General features: G+C 44.7%; 1 protein-coding gene across 2 annotated transcripts in view; it reads right to left on the bottom strand.

Moving 5' to 3' along the window:
- Window positions 1-23,621, bottom strand: part of VPS39 (VPS39 subunit of HOPS complex) — a 389,790-nt gene that overhangs the window by 165,699 nt on the left and 200,470 nt on the right. For both annotated transcript variants that reach the window (XM_086937216.1, XM_086937217.1), the window contains exons 10-14: window positions 6,935-7,055; window positions 5,529-5,658; window positions 3,012-3,154; window positions 1,474-1,617; window positions 691-832 (exon numbers count right to left, since the gene is read on the bottom strand). In XM_086937216.1, coding sequence (XP_086793342.1) covers window positions 691-832; window positions 1,474-1,617; window positions 3,012-3,154; window positions 5,529-5,658; window positions 6,935-7,055 — 680 coding nt within the window. The remainder of the gene's footprint in view (window positions 1-690; window positions 833-1,473; window positions 1,618-3,011; window positions 3,155-5,528; window positions 5,659-6,934; window positions 7,056-23,621) is intronic.

Below are 23,621 nucleotides of genomic sequence, written 5' to 3'. Positions count from 1 at the left end.
GCAAAATGAGTAGCACTCAGGTAGACTCCCTTCCACACACTGTGCGGTGAAAAACCTGAGGAGAACTGCTTCTGTTGGGAGTGTTTTAGAGGGTGCTGATGGCCGATTGGTTGGAGCTGACTTATGGTCCTTTTCCTAGAAGGACGTAGATAGGCTACTAAGATATGGCCTTTTGGCCTCTTTTGGCCTATTTGTTATTTATGGCACTACTTTTGTCCTTTACCGTGGGACTCTCATCTCGGCGACAGGGAATGATTCAGGCATGCGAATCTATGAAAGATACCCCAATGCTGGATAATACTCAAAACAACCTGATACCATGAGGTTTACTGATGTAGTGGATAAAGAAGAACATCTTTGTGATGAGAGGGAAGGGATGGGAAAGGAGAGAAGTAGCACAATGAACTGGATGGGTTCCTGAAGAAAAACCCACATGCACAGTGTAGAGCATTGTTGAAGTGCCCAATCTGAGATAGCAACCCAGTGCGTGTCCAGTATAAAATTCTCGACACAGTACTGTAGAGATTTATAGGTGGAAGGCAGTATTTCACTTTCACATGATCAATCGTACAGGTTGAATGTAACTATGCTCTGATCACTTTCATTGTGAATGATGACTAGCATGTTTAAAGGTGGCATTGCCTTTTTCTAAGAAGACTCCTGGCTTCTTCTGGGCATCATTCCCATTACCTTTTTCATGCAACCCCTTCTTCTCATACAGGATTATCAACTCGCTGTATTTGTGTGCCTTCTTCAAAACATGCTCACTCTCCTCAATGTGACAATGGTTGTTCTCCAGCCTTAAAAGCGGTGCCACCAAAGCCATATTGGTCTGTGAACAAAAAATAGCATGGGTTACATTGTATTGTCTTTTACTACGATGATGCAGGTTTATGAGAATATTTACTTTGTTTAGCAAAACAATGGCTCGGACAGCAAGAGTCTAGGCATCCAGGTTATCAGAGATGGCCTCTGTCACAACAAATATCAACAAAAAGAATATCAGGTTGCTTCATTATAATAGTTAATGGAAAGTAAACAACTGGCATTGGGGCAAACACAGACTAAAGCAACTACACAGAATTAATCATTTAAACCGTAAACACAAGTTCACTTTCAAAGACCATGGCCCAACAACGTCACTAGAGCTGCTAACATACTTTCTCAGATTCTCACATACCGGAGACAGCTGCAGGGTTGCATGAACCTGCAGCTAACCACCATAGAATTACAGGCTGGCCCTATATAGTTCATCATGTCAATGCATGATATAAGCTCAATTCAAGTAAACATTTTCTTAACTGAAAGAGGAACTGTGATCTGTGGTGGGCTAGTCAATATAGCAAGACAACTCATCAGCATATAGAAAATCTAGTTAAGTAATAGAATAGCCCTCATGGAAACAGCAGGTGTGTGTGCCTTAACAGCCATAAGAAGGTAAATGCAATGTGGTGTTGTCAGTCAAATACTCACATGAAGATAGCACTTCAGAAGTGTGGTGTCAATTATCTGGAGCAGCTTCTTCCTGGATTTGATGGTGGGAGTTCCTTCCATTAAGGGTGATGTGCTCGAGTGGTGGTCAGTGTCATTCAGCTGCTTTACGAGGTGACTTCTCTTCTGCAATGTTAACGTAGCGATAAAGGACACAGTAACATTTTATCTCTTACGCAGAGGATATAGAATAATGTACAATTAAACATTTTAAGAGGGCTTTGTACCAGGATAGCACAACACTATAGTGCTTTAGGGGATTAGAGCACACTTAGACACTATTTCATGTTAAACACAGCAGTCCATTTAGAATTTATATTGACAAGTGTTTACAGTATTCCCTCGCACCACAACTTGGTAGAGTACTTGCTGCAGTCGGTAAAAAGAGTTCTAGTCCCCTTCTGCCCCTTCTTCTGCTCCCGAATTACACATTGACTCTCCCTCTTTGCATGCCTCATCCTCAACTATCTTCTCCTCATCCTCTTCTCTACATGCACCACACATCCTTCTATTTGGCTTCTATCCAACTCGAGTGTTACATATCTTTGATCTGCTCTTACAAAGGTTATACCAAAAGGAACAACATCATCTTACTCTACCACTCTACAATACCTTAAATGATTACAGTCCTATATAAAGGATCACAGAGTCGTTCTCCTGGGTTCTTAGCTTTATTTGACCATTTATCTCCTGGATATGTTCATAATAATTAAAAAATATTGCTAAGTACCTGGATTACGAACCTTCAAACATGTAGGCACCATGAAACTGCCAAGGATGGACTTACACCTTCAGTACATTGTCTCAACCATACTTTGCTAAAACCATCTGGTCACGTCAAAGACAATGGTTAGTATGGCGAAAAAAGCTACAGTCCAAATTGGCGGCCAATGCTAGATTATCGTCTAGACATTGTGGCGTGGGATCCATTAGAGCTATCTGGAGGTTAATGGGAACTTGCACTGGTTCCAACTGCTCTGGGAAAGACATTCCTGACCAGAGTGCAAAATGATTCTGAGGAATCAGAGGTAAGGTACACTTTAAACTTTATTTTTGATTATATTATTAGCTGTAAGAAAAGGAAAGATAATAGGATTACAGAGTTTCAGGCACATATCTTGCTCTTGGCAATTAGTGCTTGCTTGCTTGTTCAAGGTTTTGCAAAAATATTGCATTAAGAAAACCAAACTGCCTAAAATCAAACGTTTCTGCCGCTGTATTTTAGGTCTGCAAAGTGGTCCTATGTTTGTAAACATCTGTGATGTTGTCTACTCAGTAGCAAGATGGAGAAAAAGCACGTCTTGGCAACCCTGAAGCCATTTCTATTTCCTTCCACATAACACCTCAATCATGAATTGCAATTCAGTGTAGGTTTTAAACAGAGTTTATGAAAATCATATTTATAGTGCACTTGTTAGAACAATAAGTTAAATTTCACAATTAATAGAGAAAAGAATTTCTCATTTTACGAGGACTAGCAGAAAGACACGGGAAGTAGTCAAAACAGCTTGTGTGTGTACCTGAGCGAGGTAGTCTATGAGTGCCAAGTGTGCCTTCTCCAGCTCTGCCCCAGACAGTCCGGGCACTGGGTTGGGATATTGAATTTGCTTCTTGTATTCTGTGGGCAGCAAGTCAGGATACAAACCAATCACATGAGTAGGATCTAAAAAGAGAACAATTAGGTTACAAAATATTCTTACAGCAATGAAAAATTGCAAATCCCACTGCAGATGTACACCTTCTGGCCGAAATACTTCACTTAAAATATCTTTTCCTTATAGTTTTTTTTTTCCAAACGTTTGGCTAATATTCAAATAGTCTCTTAGCATATCTCAATGGTTGTCCACATTTCTAACACTATGAAAGCCAGTCTAACATTTTGATATATAGAAATAGATGTTTTCTATGATGTTACTTTATTATACGAATGTCAACTTAGCCTCTGAGCCATGGAAACAAGTCGACAAATTTCCAATACACATTTATTCGAATTCCAACAGTTCCTGACACACATGGTGAGAACCCTCCTTTCAATAATGTAGGCTGCTATTAACTAAAAAAAACAACTTCCACTAATACTTTGTCCTAATGTATAAAATCTCTGCTTCTACAATATAATATAAAGGGGCAGGACGGGAAACATCAGATGCCATTCTTGACACAAAACAGCAGGAAAGAATATAATACAAAATGAAACAAAATACTGACAATATGACATACTGAACCCTAGAAGGGAAAGGAATGGCAACACCAAGGAGGACTAGTGGATCAACAAAATCATCAATGGGATAAAAGGGTGGGTTGGGTGGACCGTAAGGAAGATGAAAACAAGGCGGGGAAAAGAAGGAAGGAAGGAAGATGAAAACAAGGCGGGGAAAGGAAGGAAGGAAGGAAGATGAAAACAAGGCGGGGAAAAGAAGGAAGGAAGGAAGGAAGGAAGATGAAAACAAGGCGGGGAAAAGAAGGAAGGAAGATGAAAACAAGGCGGGGAAAAGAAGGAAGGAAGGAAGGAAGGAAGATGAAAACAAGGCGGGGAAAGGAATGGAGGAAGGAAGGAAGGAAGGAAGGAAGGAAGATGAAAACAAGGCGGGGAAAGGAAGGAAGGAAGGAGAGAAGGAAGATGAAAACAAGGCGGGGAAAGGAAGGAAGGAAGGAGAGAAGGAAGATGAAAACAAGGCGGGGAAAGGAAGGAAGGAAGGAGAGAAGGAAGATGAAAACAAGGCGGGACAGGAAGGAAGGAAGGAAGGAGAGAAGGAAGAAGAAAACAAGGCGGGGAAAGGAAGGAAGGAGAGAAGGAAGAAGAAAACAAGGCGGGGACAGGAAGGAAGGAAGGAAGGAGAGAAGGAAGATGAAAACAAGGCGGGGAAAGGAAGGAGAGAAGGAAGATGAAAACAAGGCGGGGAAAGGAAGGAAGGAAGGAAGATGAAAACAAGGCGGGGAAAGGAAGGAAGGAAGGAAGATGAAAACAAGGCGGGGAAAGGAAGGAAGGAAGGAAGATGAAAACAAGGCGGGGAAAGGAAGGAAGGAAGGAAGATGAAAACAAGGCGGGGAAAGGAAGGAAGGAAGGAAGATGAAAACAAGGCGGGGAAAGGAAGGAAGGAAGGAAGATGAAAACAAGGCGGGGAAAGGAAGGAAGGAAGATGAAAACAAGGGGAAGGAAGGAAGGAAGGAAGGAAGGAGAAAACAAGGCGGGAAAGGAAGGAAGATGAAAACAAGGCGGGAAAGGAAGGAAGATGAAAACAAGGCGGGGAAAGGGAGGAAGGAAGGAAGGAAAGAAGGAAGGAAGATGAAAACAAGGCAGGGAAAGGAAGGAAGATGAAAACAAGGTGGGGAAAGGAAGGAAGTAAGGAAGGAAGATGAAAACAAGGCGGGGAAAGGAAGGAAAGAAGGAAGGAAGATGAAAACAAGGCGGGGAAAGGAAGGAAAGAAGGAAGGAAGATGAAAACAAGGCGGGGAAAAGAAGGAAAGAAGGAAGGAAGATGAAAACAAGGCGGGGAAAAGAAGGAAGGAAGATCAAAACAAGGTGGGGAAAAGAAGGAAGGAAGGAAGGAAGAAAGGAAGGAAGGTCGGAAGGAAGGAAGATCAAAACAAGGTGGGGAAAAGAAGGAAGGAAGGAAGAAAGGAAGGAAGGTCGGAAGGAAGGAAGATTAAAACAAGGTGGGGAAAAGAAGGAAGGAAGGAAGATTAAAACAAGGCGGGGGAAATTAGGAAGGAAGGAAGATTAAAACAAGGCGGGGAAAGGAAGGAAGGAAGATTAAAACAAGGCATGTGCAAAAAAATCAAAGCTTCTGAGAACTAGACCGCAACTGCAAAACCGTCACATATTTGCACAAGTCAATCACCAGCAGAGGTTGCGCTAAAATCCATGCATCCAACAAGTAAAACGCTTCTAACAGCAAAACTGTGCGCTGCTTTGCTATGGTTTCATATTTCTACTATGTATATATACTGCACAAAAGCGGCCACAGCGATTTTTCTCTCTTGGTTTGTAAATGCGGTCGAACACTTAACAAAACTAAATAACAAAACAGTCTCACCTGTTCCAAGCATGGCAAACACTTGCATAGAATCATCAAAACGCTTTTGGCAGAAAAGGTTAAAGGCATAAAGATTCTGAATGTGGTTAATCTGATGATGCTTTTCGCTGTCGGAGTCATCTTTCATTCTCTACAAACAGAAAAATACATAGGTACTTCAGAACAAGCATTGTCCGACTGTCATTGGGAAGAATTGCAGTTTTTTAAAATCAGAAATGAATTACTGCTTCTTTGAAAATACAACAGTTTTACACTCACACTCTACTAGATAGGCTGAAGGATAGAGAGATAGTGGACCAAGATTCCAAACCAGTTCATATTTCCCATTACTTTAAACAAAGTCATTGTATGTTCCTGCACCAGTCTCCGACCCAGTCAAACCCAGGCTGGAAAGCTAACCACCCACAAGTATGGAGAAGTGGCCACCCACCGGCTGGTGAAGAGGTCACAGAGGAGGATACTTCATCTTAAACTGCTTGACCCAAGTCATTAGTATCCATAAGTAGGGAGGGGGGCCCCAAGCCAGGCAGGTGAGAGTACTGTATTATCAGCAAGTAGACTGACCATACAGTACTCTCATCTTCCTGCCTTTTAGGTCCTCCACCAAGATGGCTGTATGGCTTGAATAGGCTACTGTAGTTAGACCTGTGAGATAGGTCTACTGTGCTGCTTCTGCCATGGGTTAGTCTAGCCAGACTGGTCCTGCGGTAGCACATCACAGGGGTCAGCGACCATCCTCTCCTGTAAACCAGCTGAGTTTGGTAGGAATGGCTTTCTTTGGCTTAGTCGGTTACAAACCACCAGTTAGGCACTGCCATACTCTGGGGAATGCTCTGGCAGTAGCACAGTCTGGTAGACCTATTCGACTGTGTATTGTTTGACAATTTGTCAACGTTGGGTTGCTTGATATACTTAATTAGGGTGACAGGAAAATGTGGGAATGTTTTAATCCGCCAAACTACATGATAGGATTGGCAAGGACACACATTACTATTAATAACATATTCTCAAAGTTTCTTTGCAGTCAGAGAACAAAAGAAAAGGGGGGTCCACGTCCACACAAAACGTGACAAACGTTCCAACCCTCACCAATCAGGAGACTAGAAATTCTGAAGACAGACTGATGCAAAGGGAAGTTTACAAATGAACAGATAGGGAGGTTTACTGTCCTATCATTTTCTATATGTGGGAACACACACTTTTTATATAGAACCAGTGCACAGACGGACGGACATAATTATCACTGACATGTACAAACCATATTAGCTATCAGTAAACATTCCCAGGTAGTGAGCACAAACTAGTCACTTATCAGCACTTGTTACATTTTTGCATTAAACAGTTTATACTGAAACACATGAGCCAGTATGACATTCCGGTTATATGCTATGCTTAGGGATACGTACTGCAAGCTGGAGAGCAAGTTCAAACTGCTTGTCCTGAAGAAGCTGCTGAATCTGTGTTGCTATAGAAACAGGAACTAGCCGCCACACAAAATGGTTGCTGGCCACGTACACAATGTTCGGGCTGAAAATCAGAAAATATTGGTTGCAATTAATTGCTCAGTTCAACAATACCCAGCATGACATTCCAGGTACTACAGAAGCCTTTGTGCTCCTAGATAGAAAATAACTACAATAATTAAGGATTAGCTTACAAGCATGCCTCAAGTTAGTTCATCTCTTGTATTGGAAACAAAAATGAGGTCCAAACAATGGGTAAAGCACACGATTAAGGGCTTAATTTCAAGTTACTCTGGAATACTCCATCAATATACATGCTCCCAAAAGAACTCAAACCATGGGTTATAAGTAATTGTGAGGTGCAGGAAAACTGCTATATTTCAAGCTGCGTCTCAAGAAACACGAGTCCTGCTGTAATTTCCCATTTTCATTCTGTTTCCCATCCAGAACTTTTGGCAGATTTTAACTAGTGAAATACCTGTTGGAGCCGAGGGATACAGAACAAATGTGTTATTCCTGTATGAGTTGTAATTCCGGATCTGTCTGGAGACTCATTCCTGACCTATTCAGAAACTTCCCCACCTTGGAACAGAAAATTCAGCAGGGCACTTGGATGCAACGATATGGAGAAGCTGAATAGGCAATGTTGGGTCTCCAAATTCAGATATCAACTCAAATTTCAGTATACAGAAACAAACCATGCCTACGTGCCTTATACAGTAGTGACCTCTTAAAAGGGGTAATATAAGCAATGCAGACACGTCTCAGTTTTAACAAACTTGATCTAAAGTTCTGTCTGAAACAAAAAGACAACTTCCTCTGCACTGATCAAGGAAGCATTGTTCGTGTATAGCATACCAAAACTGTATGGTCATATCTTCAGCCAAAGAACTAACTAACCTCTTCACTGCTGGGAGTGTTAGCAATTCCAAATACACGTGAGACTTCTAGGTAATGTATTCTGCACAATCAATTATGTAATATTAGTGCAGGTCATTAACAAAAACATATAAAACTCAGGACTAGCGGAGGAGCTACGTCAGCAAACAAGATGGCTGCTTAGGCTCCCGGCTCCGACGACCTCCGTATCCCGCCACAATATCCCGTACATTATCCTAATTTTACGCCTAGCCTCTGTGTGCATGAACTGTTCCGCACTCCGATGGTGAAATTCGGAAACTTTTATCGGCTGGTTTGACGAAGTTCCATTGAGTTGAAGATTGTGGCCTACTCCAGCGGTGAAGCCGGGGCCTTGAGTACTTTCATAGCCGGGCTGCAGTGCAACAACATCGGCCGGAAGACCCAGGCTGGGTCCGGTCAATCAGAGTGGAGGCTTTGTTTAAGCCCGAATTTGGCGGCGATCGTTTCTATTGCTCAGCATCGATGGAGGAGTGATTCTGCTTGCTGTTGGCTGTGGGTGGGGGTCCCCGTCCCGCGGACCTGGTACTGGGCCCGCCGGGGTTCGGTGGGTCGGGGGCTCTGGCCTGCGGCCTTAACTGGGTTGACCGTGGCTGCGACTAAAGACTGGTCACCTGCCACATCTGCACGTTCTTGATCCTGTTTGTCCCCCCCCCAACCCCCCCCCGCCCGAGGATGCCAGACTCACCCGGGGAGGTGATTGTGATTGGTATCTGGCGTGAGACTATGGATCGAACGGTGCTTGAGCCATCGCTGAGGTCAATACTGGCAGAAATTTGGGCGTTTCATGTACATGTGGATGTCTTATTGAGCAAATTGGACACGCGCCTATCTGAGATGCTCCTGGTGGAACCAGACCCAGCCTTACTGTTTGAACAGCAATCTGCAGCCATTCAAACCGCAGCCACTTTGACTCCGTGCGAGAACCCCGTGAGGAAGCAAGTATTGAAACCATCGGATGGTGCCCTGGAGGACGTTGTTCCCGAGGTTGTCAGTGTATTGCCGAACCTTCCACCACTATCGACTTTAGAGGTATCGAAAGGCGTTCCCCTCCCAGAGACTTTTGTTCGTGACTTTCCATTCATTTTGTGGTCGTCTTCTATTTTCTTGGTGACTTTACGACTCCTGGGCAAGATACATTGGGACTGTCCATCTAGGAGGGAGAGTTCTCCTGCGTCTGAAGTTCTTGTGGACTCTGCCTACAGAGTTAAGATTTCTGACATCAGAATCCCTATTCCGAAAAAAACTGAAAACCTGGTTTTTCTCCCAAATTTAATCCTAAATGCCTCCTCTCACACTCCCCTGACTCTTCAGAGAGAAGGTCTTCAGAGCCGGGACACCTCCGTCGGAGGTAGCTGTGCGCTCTACAAAATACTAAATAATAATAATAATAATAATAATAATAATAATAATAGGCAGGGATCCCCACATACAGGGAGTTGGCATAGTCAATACGGGAGGTGACAAGGGCCATGATGACAAGAGTGAGAGCCTCTGTAGTGAGGAACCTTCGAATTTTACAAATTCTACGCAGATGGTAGAAGCAAACGGAAGTAACGGCGTTAATTTGAGGTCTCATGGATAAGTCACTAGAGATGATAACGCCAAGGCTCCACACGGAATTGACGGGACAGGGTGGGGGGCTGAGAGATTGGGGCCGAAAACTGGAGCTCCAGGGGTTGGAGGACCCTCCTGTCAATACCAACTCCGTCTTGCAGGGATTGAGCTGCAGCTGGCTAAAATGCATCCACTCAGAGATGGCAAGCATAGTGGATTGGAAGTTGGTACAGGAAGAAGGGGAGGAGTTGATGGGGAAAATTAACTGCAAGTCATCCGCATAGTTGAAGATGGAGACAGGGGTGTGACGGAGGGAGGCTAAGAGGGGTTGCATATAGAGATTGAATAAGAGGGGCGACAGAGCAGAACCCTGGGAGACACCACAGGAGAGTGAGGAGTAGGGGGCAGAGAAGGTGGATAGATTAACCGATTGGGAGCGCTGGTGCAAGAAGGAGCTGATCCATGTTAAGGCCAAGCCCTGAATGCCCGCGTTTCTGACACGGTCGAGCAAAATGGCGTGATCGACCGTGTCGAAAGCAGCCGACAGGTCTAATAGAACAAGGGCTTGGGCCAGGTTCTTATCGGCACCTTGTCTCAGCACATCCATTACAGCCACGATGACCGCTTCCGTTGAGTGGGCCGGTCTAAACCCGGCCTGCTGGTCGTCAAGAAAGGAGGAATTTTCAATGAAAGCGCTGAGGCAACGGGTGACATGGGTCTCCAAGACTTTCCCCAAATAGGGGAGGAGGGAGATCGGCCGATAATTGCTTAGAACAGATGGATCAGCACCAGGCTTTTTGAGTATAGGTACAACAACTGCTTGTTTGAAAGCATCGGGGACAGAGCCTGTGGCGAGTGAGTTATTAAGAAGAACTAGCGGGGGACCCGGACAGGCCAAGAACGTAGCTTTCAAAATTTGAGGGGGACAACAGACATTGGGGGAGCCTGAGCTGACCGCGTGTAATAGGGAGGTGAATTCAGACTGGGAAATGGGAGGGAATTTGTACAAACAGCAAGGGTTCATGGGAGGTAAGGAGCAAACACTGGATGAGGAAGGGGAAGGAATGTTATTTTTAATGGTGGTGATCTTATCAATAAAGAACGAATTGAGGGAATCACAGAGAGTCTGTGAGGGTTGGGGTTGCGCGGTAACACGGTCGGGCAGGGAGAGTTCTTCTACGATTGAAAAAATTTCCTTAGTTTTGGATGCTGAGCTAAGAATTTTCTGGGAGAAATAAAAGGATTTGGCCGATAGAATCGATTTTTTGTACAGTTTTAATAGGTCAATATAGGCAGTTTTTAGTAGGGGATGATAGTTACGTCTCCACCGGCGCTCAGCTTATCTGAGAGCTAATTTGTCCAGTTTGAGTTGGTCTGTAAACCAGCGCTGAGCATCATGCGGGCGTTTGGTTTTAATGGTTCTCGTCGGGGCGATCACATCGCTCGCCTGTATCAACCATTGATCGAGGATGGCTGTTTTGCATGTTTATCAAGGTCATGTCGCTGGGGGTTGTAGTAAGCAAAATAGAGTGAAAATGAGAGATATTGGCTCGCTTCCAGTTACGTGCCGTAACATTAGTAGTGGATGGGGGACGGGTGGGTAAAGTAAGTTTCAGTGAGAAGGAAATAAAAAAGTGATCCGACTAAGTACAAGGATAGACTAGGGGAGGGGAGATGTCAAGGTTGGCCGTCCATACTTGGTCGAGAATGTGACCTTTAGTGTGGGTAGCTACTGAAATATGCCGTTTACAGTTCAGGCCATGTAGCAGATCTGTGAATTCAGCAGACAAACTGCTTTCCCGGGGGTCCGATGGCCAGTAGTTAAAGTCGCCTATAATGAGGATTTTGGCAGAATTAATAACTAACCGGGAAATGAGGTCGCCGAATTTTAGGGAAAAGAGGCATATTGTCAGGAGGATGATAAACAAGGACACAAATAAAAGAGAGTTTGGGAGAGGTGAATCTCAACGTAAGGATATCGGAGTTTGGAATGGAGGTAGTTGTCAAGTTTGTGAAGTGGAATTGGGAGCGGATGATAGCAGCGACCCCCCCACCCATTCTGCCCGTCACCCTATTGGACTGTAGGATATAGTAGCCGAGGGGATGGCAGCGAGGATGTCAGGGGTGGAGTCTTCTGTTAACCAGGTCTCGGAAAGGAGAAGAATATCAATATTTCTGTTGTCTAGCAGTTGGAAGACTTCAAGTTGATGCTTGGGTAGCGAGCGAGTATTGAGGTAGACAATAGAGATGAGATGGGATGCTGGTGGACTATCCACAAGTGACAGGGGGACAGAGTTGTTACAAGAGATAGGGGTAGGCACGTCTGGGGAATTAGGATTGGAGCAATGAGATTTCAAAATGCCACAAGCTTGAGCAATGCCGGCGGCGCGGGGGTCAAGGGGCCCAGGGCGTTGGAGGGAGTAAAGTTCCTGAAAAGAATACGTGAAGCGACGGACATAATGCGTGGCCGCTGGACGCGGCCGGCCGCGGACGGGCGCAGAAGGGCTTAACGTAGGTGCAACTTCGGCGCGAAGTCGGCGCTCCCGCTGTGCTCGTCCGCTGCGCTTCCGCCAAGCCGCCATTTATACAAATAGTAAAGTGAGCCACTAGACCGCTAACCTGCAAGGTGGAGAGGCTGGGCGGAAGTGGTGTAAGGGCAGGAAGTGGCACTCGGTTGAACGACCCTCCGCATAAACGGCACAATGCCGGGGCGGAACGGGGTCAAGAGCGTGAGGAAGCAGGTAAGAGAGTTGCCAAGCCCGGTGCCCAGTAACAAATAACAAAAAACACTTTTACGCTAGTAATTTCAATTTTAAAATACAGCTAGTAATCAGCCTAATGAAGAAGTTAAAATCAGCAGTAGCGCAATCACACACCCGCAGCCTGAATCGCCACGTTTATCGGTGAGGGGGCAGTTGTCGCGCTAGAAATAGAAAAAGTACAGCAGCCACTAGACCGCTAACCTGCAAGGTGGAGAGGCAGGGCGGAAGTGGTGTAAGGGCAGGAAGTGGCGCTCGGTTGAACGACCCTCCGCACAAACGGCACAATGCCGGGGCGGAACGGGGTCAAGAGCGTGAGGAAGCAGGTAAGTGAGTTGCCAAGCCCGGTGCCCAGTAACAAATAACAAAAAACACTTTTACGCTAGTAATTTCAATTTTAAAATACAGCTAGTAATCAGCCTAATGAAGAAGTTAAAATCAGCAGTAGCGCAATCACACACCCGCAGCCTGAATCGCCACGTTTGTCTGAGTGAGGGGGCAGTTGTCGCGCTAGAAATAGAAAAAGTACAGCAGCCACTAGACCGCTAACCTGCAAGGTGGAGAGGCAGGGCGGAAGTGGTGTAAGGGCAGGAAGTGGCGCTCGGTTGAACGACCCTCCGCACAAACGGCACAATGCCGGGGCGGAACGGGGTCAAGAGCGTGAGGAAGCAGGTAAGTGAGTTGCCAAGCCCGGTGCCCAGTAACAAATAACAAAAAACACTTTTACGCTAGTAATTTCAATTTTAAAATACAGCTAGTAATCAGCTTAATGAAGAAGTTAAAATCAGCAGTAGCGCAATCACACGCCCGCAGCCTGAATCGCCGCGTTTAGTCTGTGTCCGTGTAATCAGGTGTGTCTCTTGTATGAGGCACACATCTATATTATGTCTTTACGTGTAAAACAGCACTTGTCTATCTTTCCTAGAGTCTTTAAGTCTGTGAATGTTTCCCGACAAAAATCTCATTGTCCTCAGGGAATCGTGTTTGGGAGTAGTAGTGTGTGCATGTAGGTGGCAGGATCCCATGTGTGAAGTATGTGCCTCCGTGTTGGGCTGCTGTAAGAGTATATCCGATTGATGATTTTGTCAAGGTCAACAAAACCTCTCTGTTCTCCCTGTTGATTACCATCTCCCTCCCACTCTGGCTTTCCCAGCGTGTCAGAGAGACCTCCACTGCCCGCTGCCACCGAACACTTCCGAAGAAAAAACATTTGAAAGCATAACGGTGGGGATACGAGGGAGCACCAAACGGTCGATTTGAAGGACACTCTCTGCAGGTACTAACCAAACATTCACAATTCTGCCATTGCTGCGGTGCAAACCACATTGTGGTGGCTTCCCAAATTGCATGGGAGAAGTTGAGCCCAGCTAACAACTGATCCTCCGGTAGAATTGGTAGGTGGGTATTGAAGTACGCAAGGCGATAAATGTATCTGGTGATATAGGTCGCTCAATATTGTCCTCCGATAGGACTACAATCATCACTTAAACCAAATGGTTACTCCCTGGTCTTGCATTATAGCCGTTTTCTGATGCTCAGAAGTACATAGTCTGGCTGTTAGTAATTTTTGTTCATCAGATCAGCAGAGTCATACTGAAGGCTGCCCTTGGGTGCTGAGTGAAGGCTGAACTTTCGACAGATGAATTGATTGGGATTCAGGAAGAATTGTGGCTTACCATTCAATAGGATGCGTAGCTTAGCTGAGTAAAGTAAGTTGTATTGAATTATGACCTTCTGTGGCGTACGTTTTACTGGCAGGAAGTTTCTGTGAGCTTTTTGCAGGCCTACAGTGAAATCAGGAAAGAGGGACATGATTCTGTTGTACTGCACTTCGTGTCACTCTCTCGAATGAATAAAGAATGAATAGGTTTGTATAGCGCACAACTACTACTCGAGTGTCCCGGCGTTAGGCGTGTGGCAGATGTAGAGGTCAGGGCCAATCTATAAACAGGTGGCTTTTCATTTGCTTACAGAACTGTTTTAGGCCTGGTATACATCTGAGGAGGAAAGAAAGTTCATTCCAATGTTTAGCCGCCGACAGCGAGCAGGCTGAACCGCCCCATTTTCTCTTTTTTGTGACGGGGATGGAAGACTAGCTGTATGCAAGCGCAATGATCTTTGCGGGCAGTCTTCCTAGCAGGTAGGTGGGGCCGGTTTTGTAAAAGGCTGAATGTGCCATTGTTAAAGCATTAACGATCACCCTCTTCTTTACCGGTGTTTACCGTTTACGAAACTGAGTAATCAAAGTGTGTTTTGGAAGATTAAATAGTAATCGAATAGCCATATTCTGGACCTTTTGTAGTCCATGTGTCAGGTAATCTAGGAGTTGTATGTATAGAACACTAGCTTACCTGTTGCGCGTTGCTGCGATCTCAGAAGAAAGGAAATTTAAGGAAACTTGTTATGATAACATTCAATTTATATTGTGTCATTTTTATTGAAATATTAATTTTAATATGTAAAACATTCTAAAGTGTTGTTTTAAATCGGTTTATTTATTCAAGTGCTTATGGATACACAGTATTTTTTGCTTTTCAGTCTGGTGCGTACACGAATAAATCAGAAGGTTTGCCGACGCGTAAGCTGGCCACATACAGTTATCGATGTGAGTAGCACGGATTCTCCAAATCTAGTCCACACACTTGCAGCGATTGTCCTTGTGCTTTGTTGAAGGTCATTGCAAAAGCGAGTCGCACCGTAAACTGTAAACGTTCAGTATTGGAAAGATTATGAGGGCCCTGGGGGGCAGGAGGGCCGATATTTAACACATTTTTCTTTTTTTTTTTGTCAGAAGCCTTTGCGGGGGTGTACTCAACAACATCAAAAAGTTTCAAGGCGATCGGATGAATGGTGTAGTAATGCATAAAGGACAAACAGATATACTTTCATTTTTATATATATAGATTTGCCTAGTTCAGTCTGAATAAAATCAGTGCTTGGACCACTATCTTTTGAGCGTCCCAGGGTAGAAGTTTGATACATTTACTCAGCATCCTTAGAATCCAGCATGTACTTTGGACCACAACCGTGATCTGGGATTTGAGGGATAGGAGAGTGTCAACTATGACCCCTTAAGTTTCTGGCCATTTCAGTGGGGGTGCGAGCAGGACAGTGGGACGGCAAAGCCCCTGACCAGCCTTGGATGGGGTCGGTCCAAATAGCATGACCTCCGTCTTGTCTGGGTTGCATTGTAATGTGTTGGATTTGAGCCAAACCATCACTGCTGTCATAAGGCAGCAAAGCTTATGTTAGCCTCGCAGTTATTACTGTTCTATGTTAGCAGCATTGGGTATCATCCACATAGGAGACCACCTGGATGCTAAAGGAGTCAATGAGGTAGGCCGGTAGGATCAAATATATATTTAAAAAATGTACGGCTCAAGGCTAAGCCCTGAGGGACTCCATATTTAATTGCTTTTGTTTCTAAGCGGAAAGGTTTAAGCCAGACCGCTTGTTCTCTGTGTTTTAAGAAGGATCCTAGCCAGGCCAGGACCTTGCCTTCCACCCAGCAGGATCTCATGTGAGATCGTGTTGAATGCTGCAGAGAGATCCAGTAGGATCAATGCGCCATTATGTCCAGCATCTATTGTGAATTTAATTGAGTCTGTGATCTCCATCAGTGCCGATTTTGTAATGTGACTGGTTCTAAAACCGGACTGCGAGAAGTGAAGGAGAATGGAGGTTTCCATAAATGACAATAGCTGGGTGTTTACTGCTTTTTCTTCTTAGAAAACCCATGGAAGCAGAGATACTGGTCTGAAATTTGACAGTATTTCCGGGTCTGCGTTAGGTTTTTGTAATAGAGGAATGACATTTGCCTTTTTCCATGCAGGGAGTATATGCAAAATCCCTAGCAATCCTGCTGCAGAAGGTGTGAACACCTTCATCTGAAGCAGGCTTTCTCTCTGGCCTCAGAGATCATGGGCTCTCACCTGCAGGAAGTCAGAAGCAGTCTGCTGGCTGATCAATATCATCCAGCCTGCCACCACAAACCTAAGGGGCTGGTACGTTATCAGGGGCACCTCTAAGGGGCGTTCTGGGTCGTGTTTTCACACTTGTTTGCACCATTGCATGCAGCCTGCAATGGCAGTCTGCATGAGATTGATGGTGGGTCCTTTAGGGTGGCACAATACATGCTGCAGCCCAAACGCTCCCTCTTTAGCACCCATGCCCTAGGTAATAGGAGTACCATTTTTTAGGCACTAACAGAGGTGCTAAAAGTCTTGCCAACGGAGGTACAACTGAACCGATATCTTGTTTTATGGAAAGAGCACTGGCAATGGGGACCTGGTTAGCAGGAACACAGTGCACTTCAGTCAAAATTGCATCAAATGCCAGGCACAAAGTGGGGATGACCATGTCAAAAAGGGGAACTTTCCTACTGGTGCAAAATTGTGTACTTTGAGTAGTTCTCAAGCAGCTGAAGTGAATGGTAGAAAAAGTACTAATGTTTGGAGCAGCCCACTGGGAGCCTACTAATGTTATGCCACATAGGGATGTATGACGTTACAACGCATGCTTTTACCACGCATGCTGTTACAACGCAAGTATTACAACGAAAACCTTTACAACGCATTACACTTGGGGGTGCTGGATAGTGAATAGTTTAATTTACTATTCCAACTCCAGTCCCCGTGGACACTAGGGAAGGTGTTGGATGGTAAATTAAAACTATTCCTTATCCTAGAGCGCCCCCCAGTGTAATACGTTGTAATGGTTTTCGTTGTAATACATGCGTTGTAACAGCACTGCGTGGTAAAAGTTGCGTTGTAAAGGTTGCATACCGCCACATAGGGACAATGAAATATGAACATGGCTTGCTGTTTTAGGACTCAGGCTGTCTGTCCAGGGGCAAAGCCTGGCTGACCTGAAACAAAGCCTGCATTAGTGTGTGGGTTTCAGGAACTCACCAGACACATTTCAAGATCTTGTATACACAGACTGGCTGTCTTGGGGCATACAGTGAATGTATTCTTGCTCATTTGGTGCATCTTCATTACTACAGTTATTGGATTTGGCGCCAATGGCACATACTCAGAACCAGAGTCCTCAGAGGCACTAGTCTCCAACAGCTGCTCATCATCACGGCTTTCTGAATGGGAGTCTTCTGTGTCTGCGGCTGTTAATATTTCTACCACTTTTTTTAGCTTTGTATTGATTAGCCATTACTGAAAAACACGTTTAGCATGGTGTTCAAAAAGTTTTATTTTGGGGGATTTTTTGTAAAAATTTAGCTAAGATACACAAGACATCAAACGGGTCAGTGGACATTTATTTTATGATGGACAAATTAAAATATTTTGCTATCCAAAAGTACTCTGGTGTGCTAATTAAAAGCGTGTGTGTGTGTGTGTGCAAAGGGATGTGGTATTTAAGTAGTGCAAACTAGCCAAAAGGTGTTGGATAGTAAATTAAAACTATTCCTTATCCTAGAGCGGCCCCCCAGTGTAATGCGTTGTAATGGTTTTCGTTGTAATACATGCATTGTAACAGCAATGCTGCACAGGGTCAAATGCAAAGATTCAGCGAACGTGTAATAGAACCGCAGATTTCGAAGAGTGAGAGTGGACTGCTACTGTGGAGGTTCTCACCTCTTAGAGGGCATGGCTCTCCAATGATTTGGAGGGTGTTGTAGGTTTACAAAGAGTGAGCTAATGGAAATCTACAAAGGCATGTTGCTGTTTGGTGATGGTGTATTGTAGAAAACAGTGTGCGACACCCATTAGATGAATCGGTATGTCTGGAGGAAAGAAAATTTGTTTACAAATGATTATATATATCTAAAAATATTTGTTAATATTTGTTTCACAGACCCTACTTACCAGTCCCCATTACACAAAATAAAACAAAAAATCTCCTATCTCACATGTGATCATTTTTGTTTTTTATAGAATCATCTCTGCCTATATAATGAAATATGTGAGATTCTTTATTTCTCTGTCTTTTCCACCATTACAAATTTAAAAAAACAGACTTCTCCTCTGATCCCAACATTATTCTTTTTTCACATTTGTTTTGCTCCGTTATTTCTATTGCCTAAGTAACTAAATAGGCAAGATTCCCAATCTACCTGCCCATCCCACTAATTTTTAAAACATCCAGCTCCTTCCCTGCCTCCTACACAGTCGTCTTTAACATCTGACAAAACAAAGACCTCTGTTGGAGAGCCGGATACTGGATGCTTTCTCAGATTGCTTCCCAGTTCACGTCTGCAGAGATCTACAGATACTGTCACAGGAGGGTGCATCGTGCGCCCTGCCTGATTCCTGTCTCCAATGAGTTCCACCTGAACGGAGAGAAAAAGCCAAGAACGCACAAGTCTTGGTCTCGGTGATAGAGTTCCACTTCACTGGAACCCCAGGTCTGGGGTGCATTCCACAACCTACACGCGTTGGGCTGTTACTGATACAAGATGGCCGGCACAATTACTGGAATAATGAAACAATGTACGTTGTGACAACGGAAGGAAAATGAGCAGTCCGTTCTCTTTGGCTACGTTTCATTGCCCAATGGGAATGTGGCAGGAAATGTTTAAATAAGAGGCAAGTGACACGGTTAACGAACCGGCATGGAGGAAGGCATAATTACAAACAAACACACACACACACAAAAACACAAAAACACACAGACACACACACACGCACACACACACACACACACGTAAGGGGGGGTGGTGATATGAATAAAGCATCATCAGTAGACGCTTTACACACACCACCAGTCATTTCGAGCCGCCGGCGTAACCGCAACTATGGTGGAAGTAGTATGGATAGTGCTGAACCGGCATGCCCCCAGGGTATACCTCGGGAAGAGTCAGTAGAGGAGCAGGCTGATGGGGAGATGTGGACTCCGCGCATGAAAGTTTGATAACTTTCAGTGCGGGACGGTGTTTCCCAGGGTCGGATCGGGACTGAAAATCGGCCTGGGTACACAAAAAAAAAAAAATCGGCCCCCATTTGCATTATGTGGTGTTGCGCTCTAGTCTATGAGCGTGGACGCGATGACGCGTCACGCTATAGACGGAGCGAGGCACGCGCGCATGCGCAGAAGCGATAGGCGAAGGGCGCGAAGCTGGAGAACGGCAGTTAGCGACCGGAGCAAGAGCTGGTTAGACGCTCGGCGCTCTATGTGTATGATAGAAACTGTTGCCCTAGAATAAAGCATTCTACATCTCTTTGGAGTCTTAGTGCACTGTGTGGGGGCGCATATACATCATTACACATTATGCCTTTCCTCAAATCACTGCTTCAGCGGAATTGCATTAAAAAGAAGGAGGGGCGGGGGTTAAAAAAAATGCACGCATTAGTGAAACACACCTGAAAACAAGTGAGGCCACTTCTACTGAGGCCCCCTGCCTCGCTCAGTATGTGCACACCTTAATGGGCCGGCCAGTGAGGCACAGGGAGTGATACCTCTGCCTGTTGCTAAACCGGGGATGGGGGATCGGCGGTGTTGGTGGCAAGGGAGGGTGGTAATGAGTGCCAATCTGCCTGCAGAAAGGCCACTCAGCCACCCACTGGGCCGCTGGCTGTATTGCGAAAATAGAGACACCGCCCAAATCGGCCCCAGACTGCTCAAAAAAGCAGCCCACAGCAGGAACTCAGACACCGGCCCCTCGGGCATTGCCCGAATGCCAGCGTTACCAATCCGAGGTGCTGGAACCCTGTTTCCCAATGACAACTTGCCGTCTGACTCAGAATACTGAGCAAGGCCTGGCGACTGGGCACCGTGAAAGCAGTAGTGTAAGCGGTGAGGTCTGTTGGGCTTATTATTTTTATGTCAAGGCCTCCCCCGACCCTATAAGTTTACAAATGTGGTGCTGCTAGAAGAGTTGGTAGTGTTTCACAGCCACACGTGAGGATGTTTATGTTTTTAGATCTGCCCTGCAAATGCGCATCAACTGAATAACATTCTGAACAGACTGTTCCTTTTTGCGCAGGTCTCCAGTGACATTGTGCAAACTCACAATGGATTTTCTGGGGCCTTTGGATTTTAAAAGAAGAGCAAAGACCATCAAGAAAAGAGATTCTGCCGTGTGAATTCATTAATACCATGCTCGAATTGGGAGATTTCAACTTATGTCTCAATGAGGCATTATGGGACTATTGTATATCTGCATGGCTGATGAATTGCTGCCGGCCAGTAGTATATTGTTTTGTAGGATTTCGTTTTGATAGCATTTCTTATCTGTGACAGGCCTGTGAAACGCTCAGATTCACAGTGCACTGCTGATGCACGTAAGAGTGCGCGTTCAGTAGTGTGTGAACTCGAGTTTCCCTACTTTATTTTTCCTTGCAATATTATATAGCGCAAACTCGACAACATGGCATGAGCACAATTTACATTACAGAAGAACACATTCATTTGTGGTAGGCACAGGGAGACAAAGCGATATGCCTGGAATCACAGGATGTTGAGCTGATGCCGAGATTCGAACGTAGCTCCCCAGCTCTAAAGTTCGCAATTCTAGAACTTGTGGCGGGGGGTGCGTCTAAAAGTGTATGTCGGTGCTGGCCATCCATGAGAGAGACCTGTGCATTTTTCAAATGGGTGGTGAAAAAATAGGAGTATGTTGCTGGGGATGTGGGCCGCCGTGCCACCAATGTTCTTACCGGGGAGGGTAAACACCCATTATTCCGCAACTTTCTTTCCGCATACCATCACTCCGCATACTTTCATTACGAAAGTACCATGACTCTGCTTTTTTTTAGGGTTCAGGGCTAGGTTTGGGGGTATAGGGGTATTTTCAGGGGTAAGTTTGGGTTTTGGGGCACAGGGGTATTTTAAGGGTTCAGGGCTAGGTTTGAGTTTTGGGGTACAGGGGTATTTTTAGGGTTCAGGGCTAGGTTTGGGTGTTGGGGTACAGGGGTATTTTAGGGTTCAGGGGTAGGCTTGGGTTTTGAGGTACAGGGGTATTTTTAGGGTTCAGTGGTAGGTTTGGGTTTTGAGGTACAGCTGTATTTTAAGGGTTCAGGGCTAGACTTGAGTTTTGGGATACAGGGGTATTTTAGGGTTAAGGGGTAGATTTGGGCTTTGGGGTACAGTGGTATTTTTAGGGTTTAGGGCTAGGATTGGGTTTTGGGGTACAGGGGTATTTTTAGGGGTCAGGGGTAGGTTTGGATTTTGAGGTACAGGGGTATTTATAGGGTTCAGGGCTAGGTTTGGGTTTTGGGGTACAGGGGTATTAGGGTTTAGGGATAGGTTTGGGTTTTGGGGTACAGGGTATATTTATAGGGTTAAGATGGGTTAGTGTTTAAGGGTGTTGGGGTATTTTAAGGAATAAGGGTGGGTTATGATTATGGGGTGCAGGGGTATTTAAAGGGAGCAGGGTGGGATTAGCACACAATATGAGACATGGCGTGGAGGGCGGAACGTATCACAGGCCCCCAGCACACGCCCACAGCACAACGCAGACACGCCCACAAGGGACTACTTTGATGGCACGGTTCTACCTTTTAAATGTATATGGTGGGCGTCTGCATAGCCTATGTCCTTCTGCTGCAGCTGCCCTTTCCAACGCTGTATTGGGTGGTGATTGGTGCTGTGGTTCCTGAGATTACCCGCCTCAAAGGTTTGGGCTCTCTCTTTATTATATTAGTATGGATATACCTATACACATATATATACATCCGTTCGAACTCCCACCTGCCGGCACTGGCCGCCGGACACACAACGTAGGAACAGACCACAGCAACGCTCCCAGATTTCTTCAAGGTAAGTTTATTGCTCCACAGTCACCAGCATAACGCGTTTCGGCTACAACACGGTAGCCTTGATCACATGACATTAGGAACCAATGCTTGTGTTTAAATAAGGTGCAAATGCAGATTGGTGCAACGTCAGCAAAAATAAACATAGAAGACATACTAATGTTTCATCTCCGAGTCGAAAATAAATAGAACATTTATACGAACTTGTTTAAAATTACAAAATTCATCTATATACACAGTGTAAAGTTCTTGTACCTCAAGGGTATATCGGAGGCAATATTTACAAATTACAAGCGTTTCAGTTGTAAAACACGTCTTCCCATAAAGTGCTGAATGCAATAGTTGATCTATAACCTCAATCTGCTAAAAGTACAAGTGCTAAAATCGATTATTGAAAAAGTGCAAATGTGCAAAACAACTAGTGCAATTCCTAAAAAACATTAAGGAAATATCAAAGTACAGAAAGCACTGGGGATGGCACGTAGACCCCTATTAGGAGGGTTACATGACATGACACCGAATACAAATGCACCCAATAAATGGCAGCGGAGAATACGTGCAAATAGAAAACATTATGGCATAGTGCCTAAATTCGTTCATTATATAATGTTGCAAGAGAAATCTGTCCCCCAAGGTATAACTGAATCCATATCTCAAATATACTAACGGCCAAGGGTCATAGATCGTAGCCACCTAAACCAATAAATAGATGCTGATGTATGGGTAACAAACCCTACAGAAATACAGACTATAGGAGTACAACCGGCAAGTTAATTACTCTCACGTCGGCATACCTGTTAGAACAAAAAAGAAACGCATACTGCTCCTCAAAATTTACAAGCAGGAGAATCAGGATACTATGATGTGTAATAGCTGTTCATAAAAAGCAATGAAGATCCTCTCCTGTATTCATCCCGTTAGGGATCCTAGTGTCTAACAGTAAGATATACTTACTCTCTAATTGTCTGAGGGTTTTCTCCCTATTTCCTCCCCTGATGTTTTTAGGTACCGCATCGATGATATAATATTTAAGGTCGTTTAAGTTTTTGTTATGGATTAATTCAAAATGGCGAGCCACCGGATAATTAGCATCAGAATTTACAATGGCTCTGAGATGCTGTAGGATACGGTTAAAGGCCTGAAGTTTAGTACTTCCAACGTACTTGAGTCCACAAGTACACTGGAGTACATAAACCGCAAAATCTGTACGGCAGGTATAATGGTTTCTGATTTTAATGGGTTTGGGATCAAAAGAAGAATGGAATTCGCTAGTATTTATCCCAAACTTGCATGCTCTGCACGAGATGCATTTGAAGAAGCCGCACTTATCTGATAACCAATTGGTTTTCTGAATCACCTCTGGGCTAGATCGGACCAAGGCATCCCTCATTGAAGGAGCCCGTTTAAATACAATAGAGGGTTCATCTGGAATCAGAGAAGCTAAACTGATGTCAGTTTTAAGTAATGGCCAATGCTTCTTTAGTATCCCTCTCACTTTCTTCTCCTCGCCATTGAATGTGGTAATTAAACTGATATCATTACTGGGGTTTCTTTCTTCACACAAAACATTAGATTGTGGAGAGTCGATGGAAATGGCGGCTAGGTACTCTTCTCTATTCAATTCATTAGCCCTGCTTCTAGCTTCTTGCAGTAGCAGGGGCTGATAGCCTCATTCTGACATTGCTC

The sequence above is a fragment of the Lissotriton vulgaris genome, chromosome 9 (genome assembly GCF_964263255.1).
Source record: "Lissotriton vulgaris chromosome 9, aLisVul1.2, whole genome shotgun sequence".
Classification (NCBI taxonomy): Eukaryota; Metazoa; Chordata; class Amphibia; order Caudata; family Salamandridae; genus Lissotriton; species Lissotriton vulgaris.
This window is presented reverse-complemented; position numbering and strand designations above follow the sequence as displayed.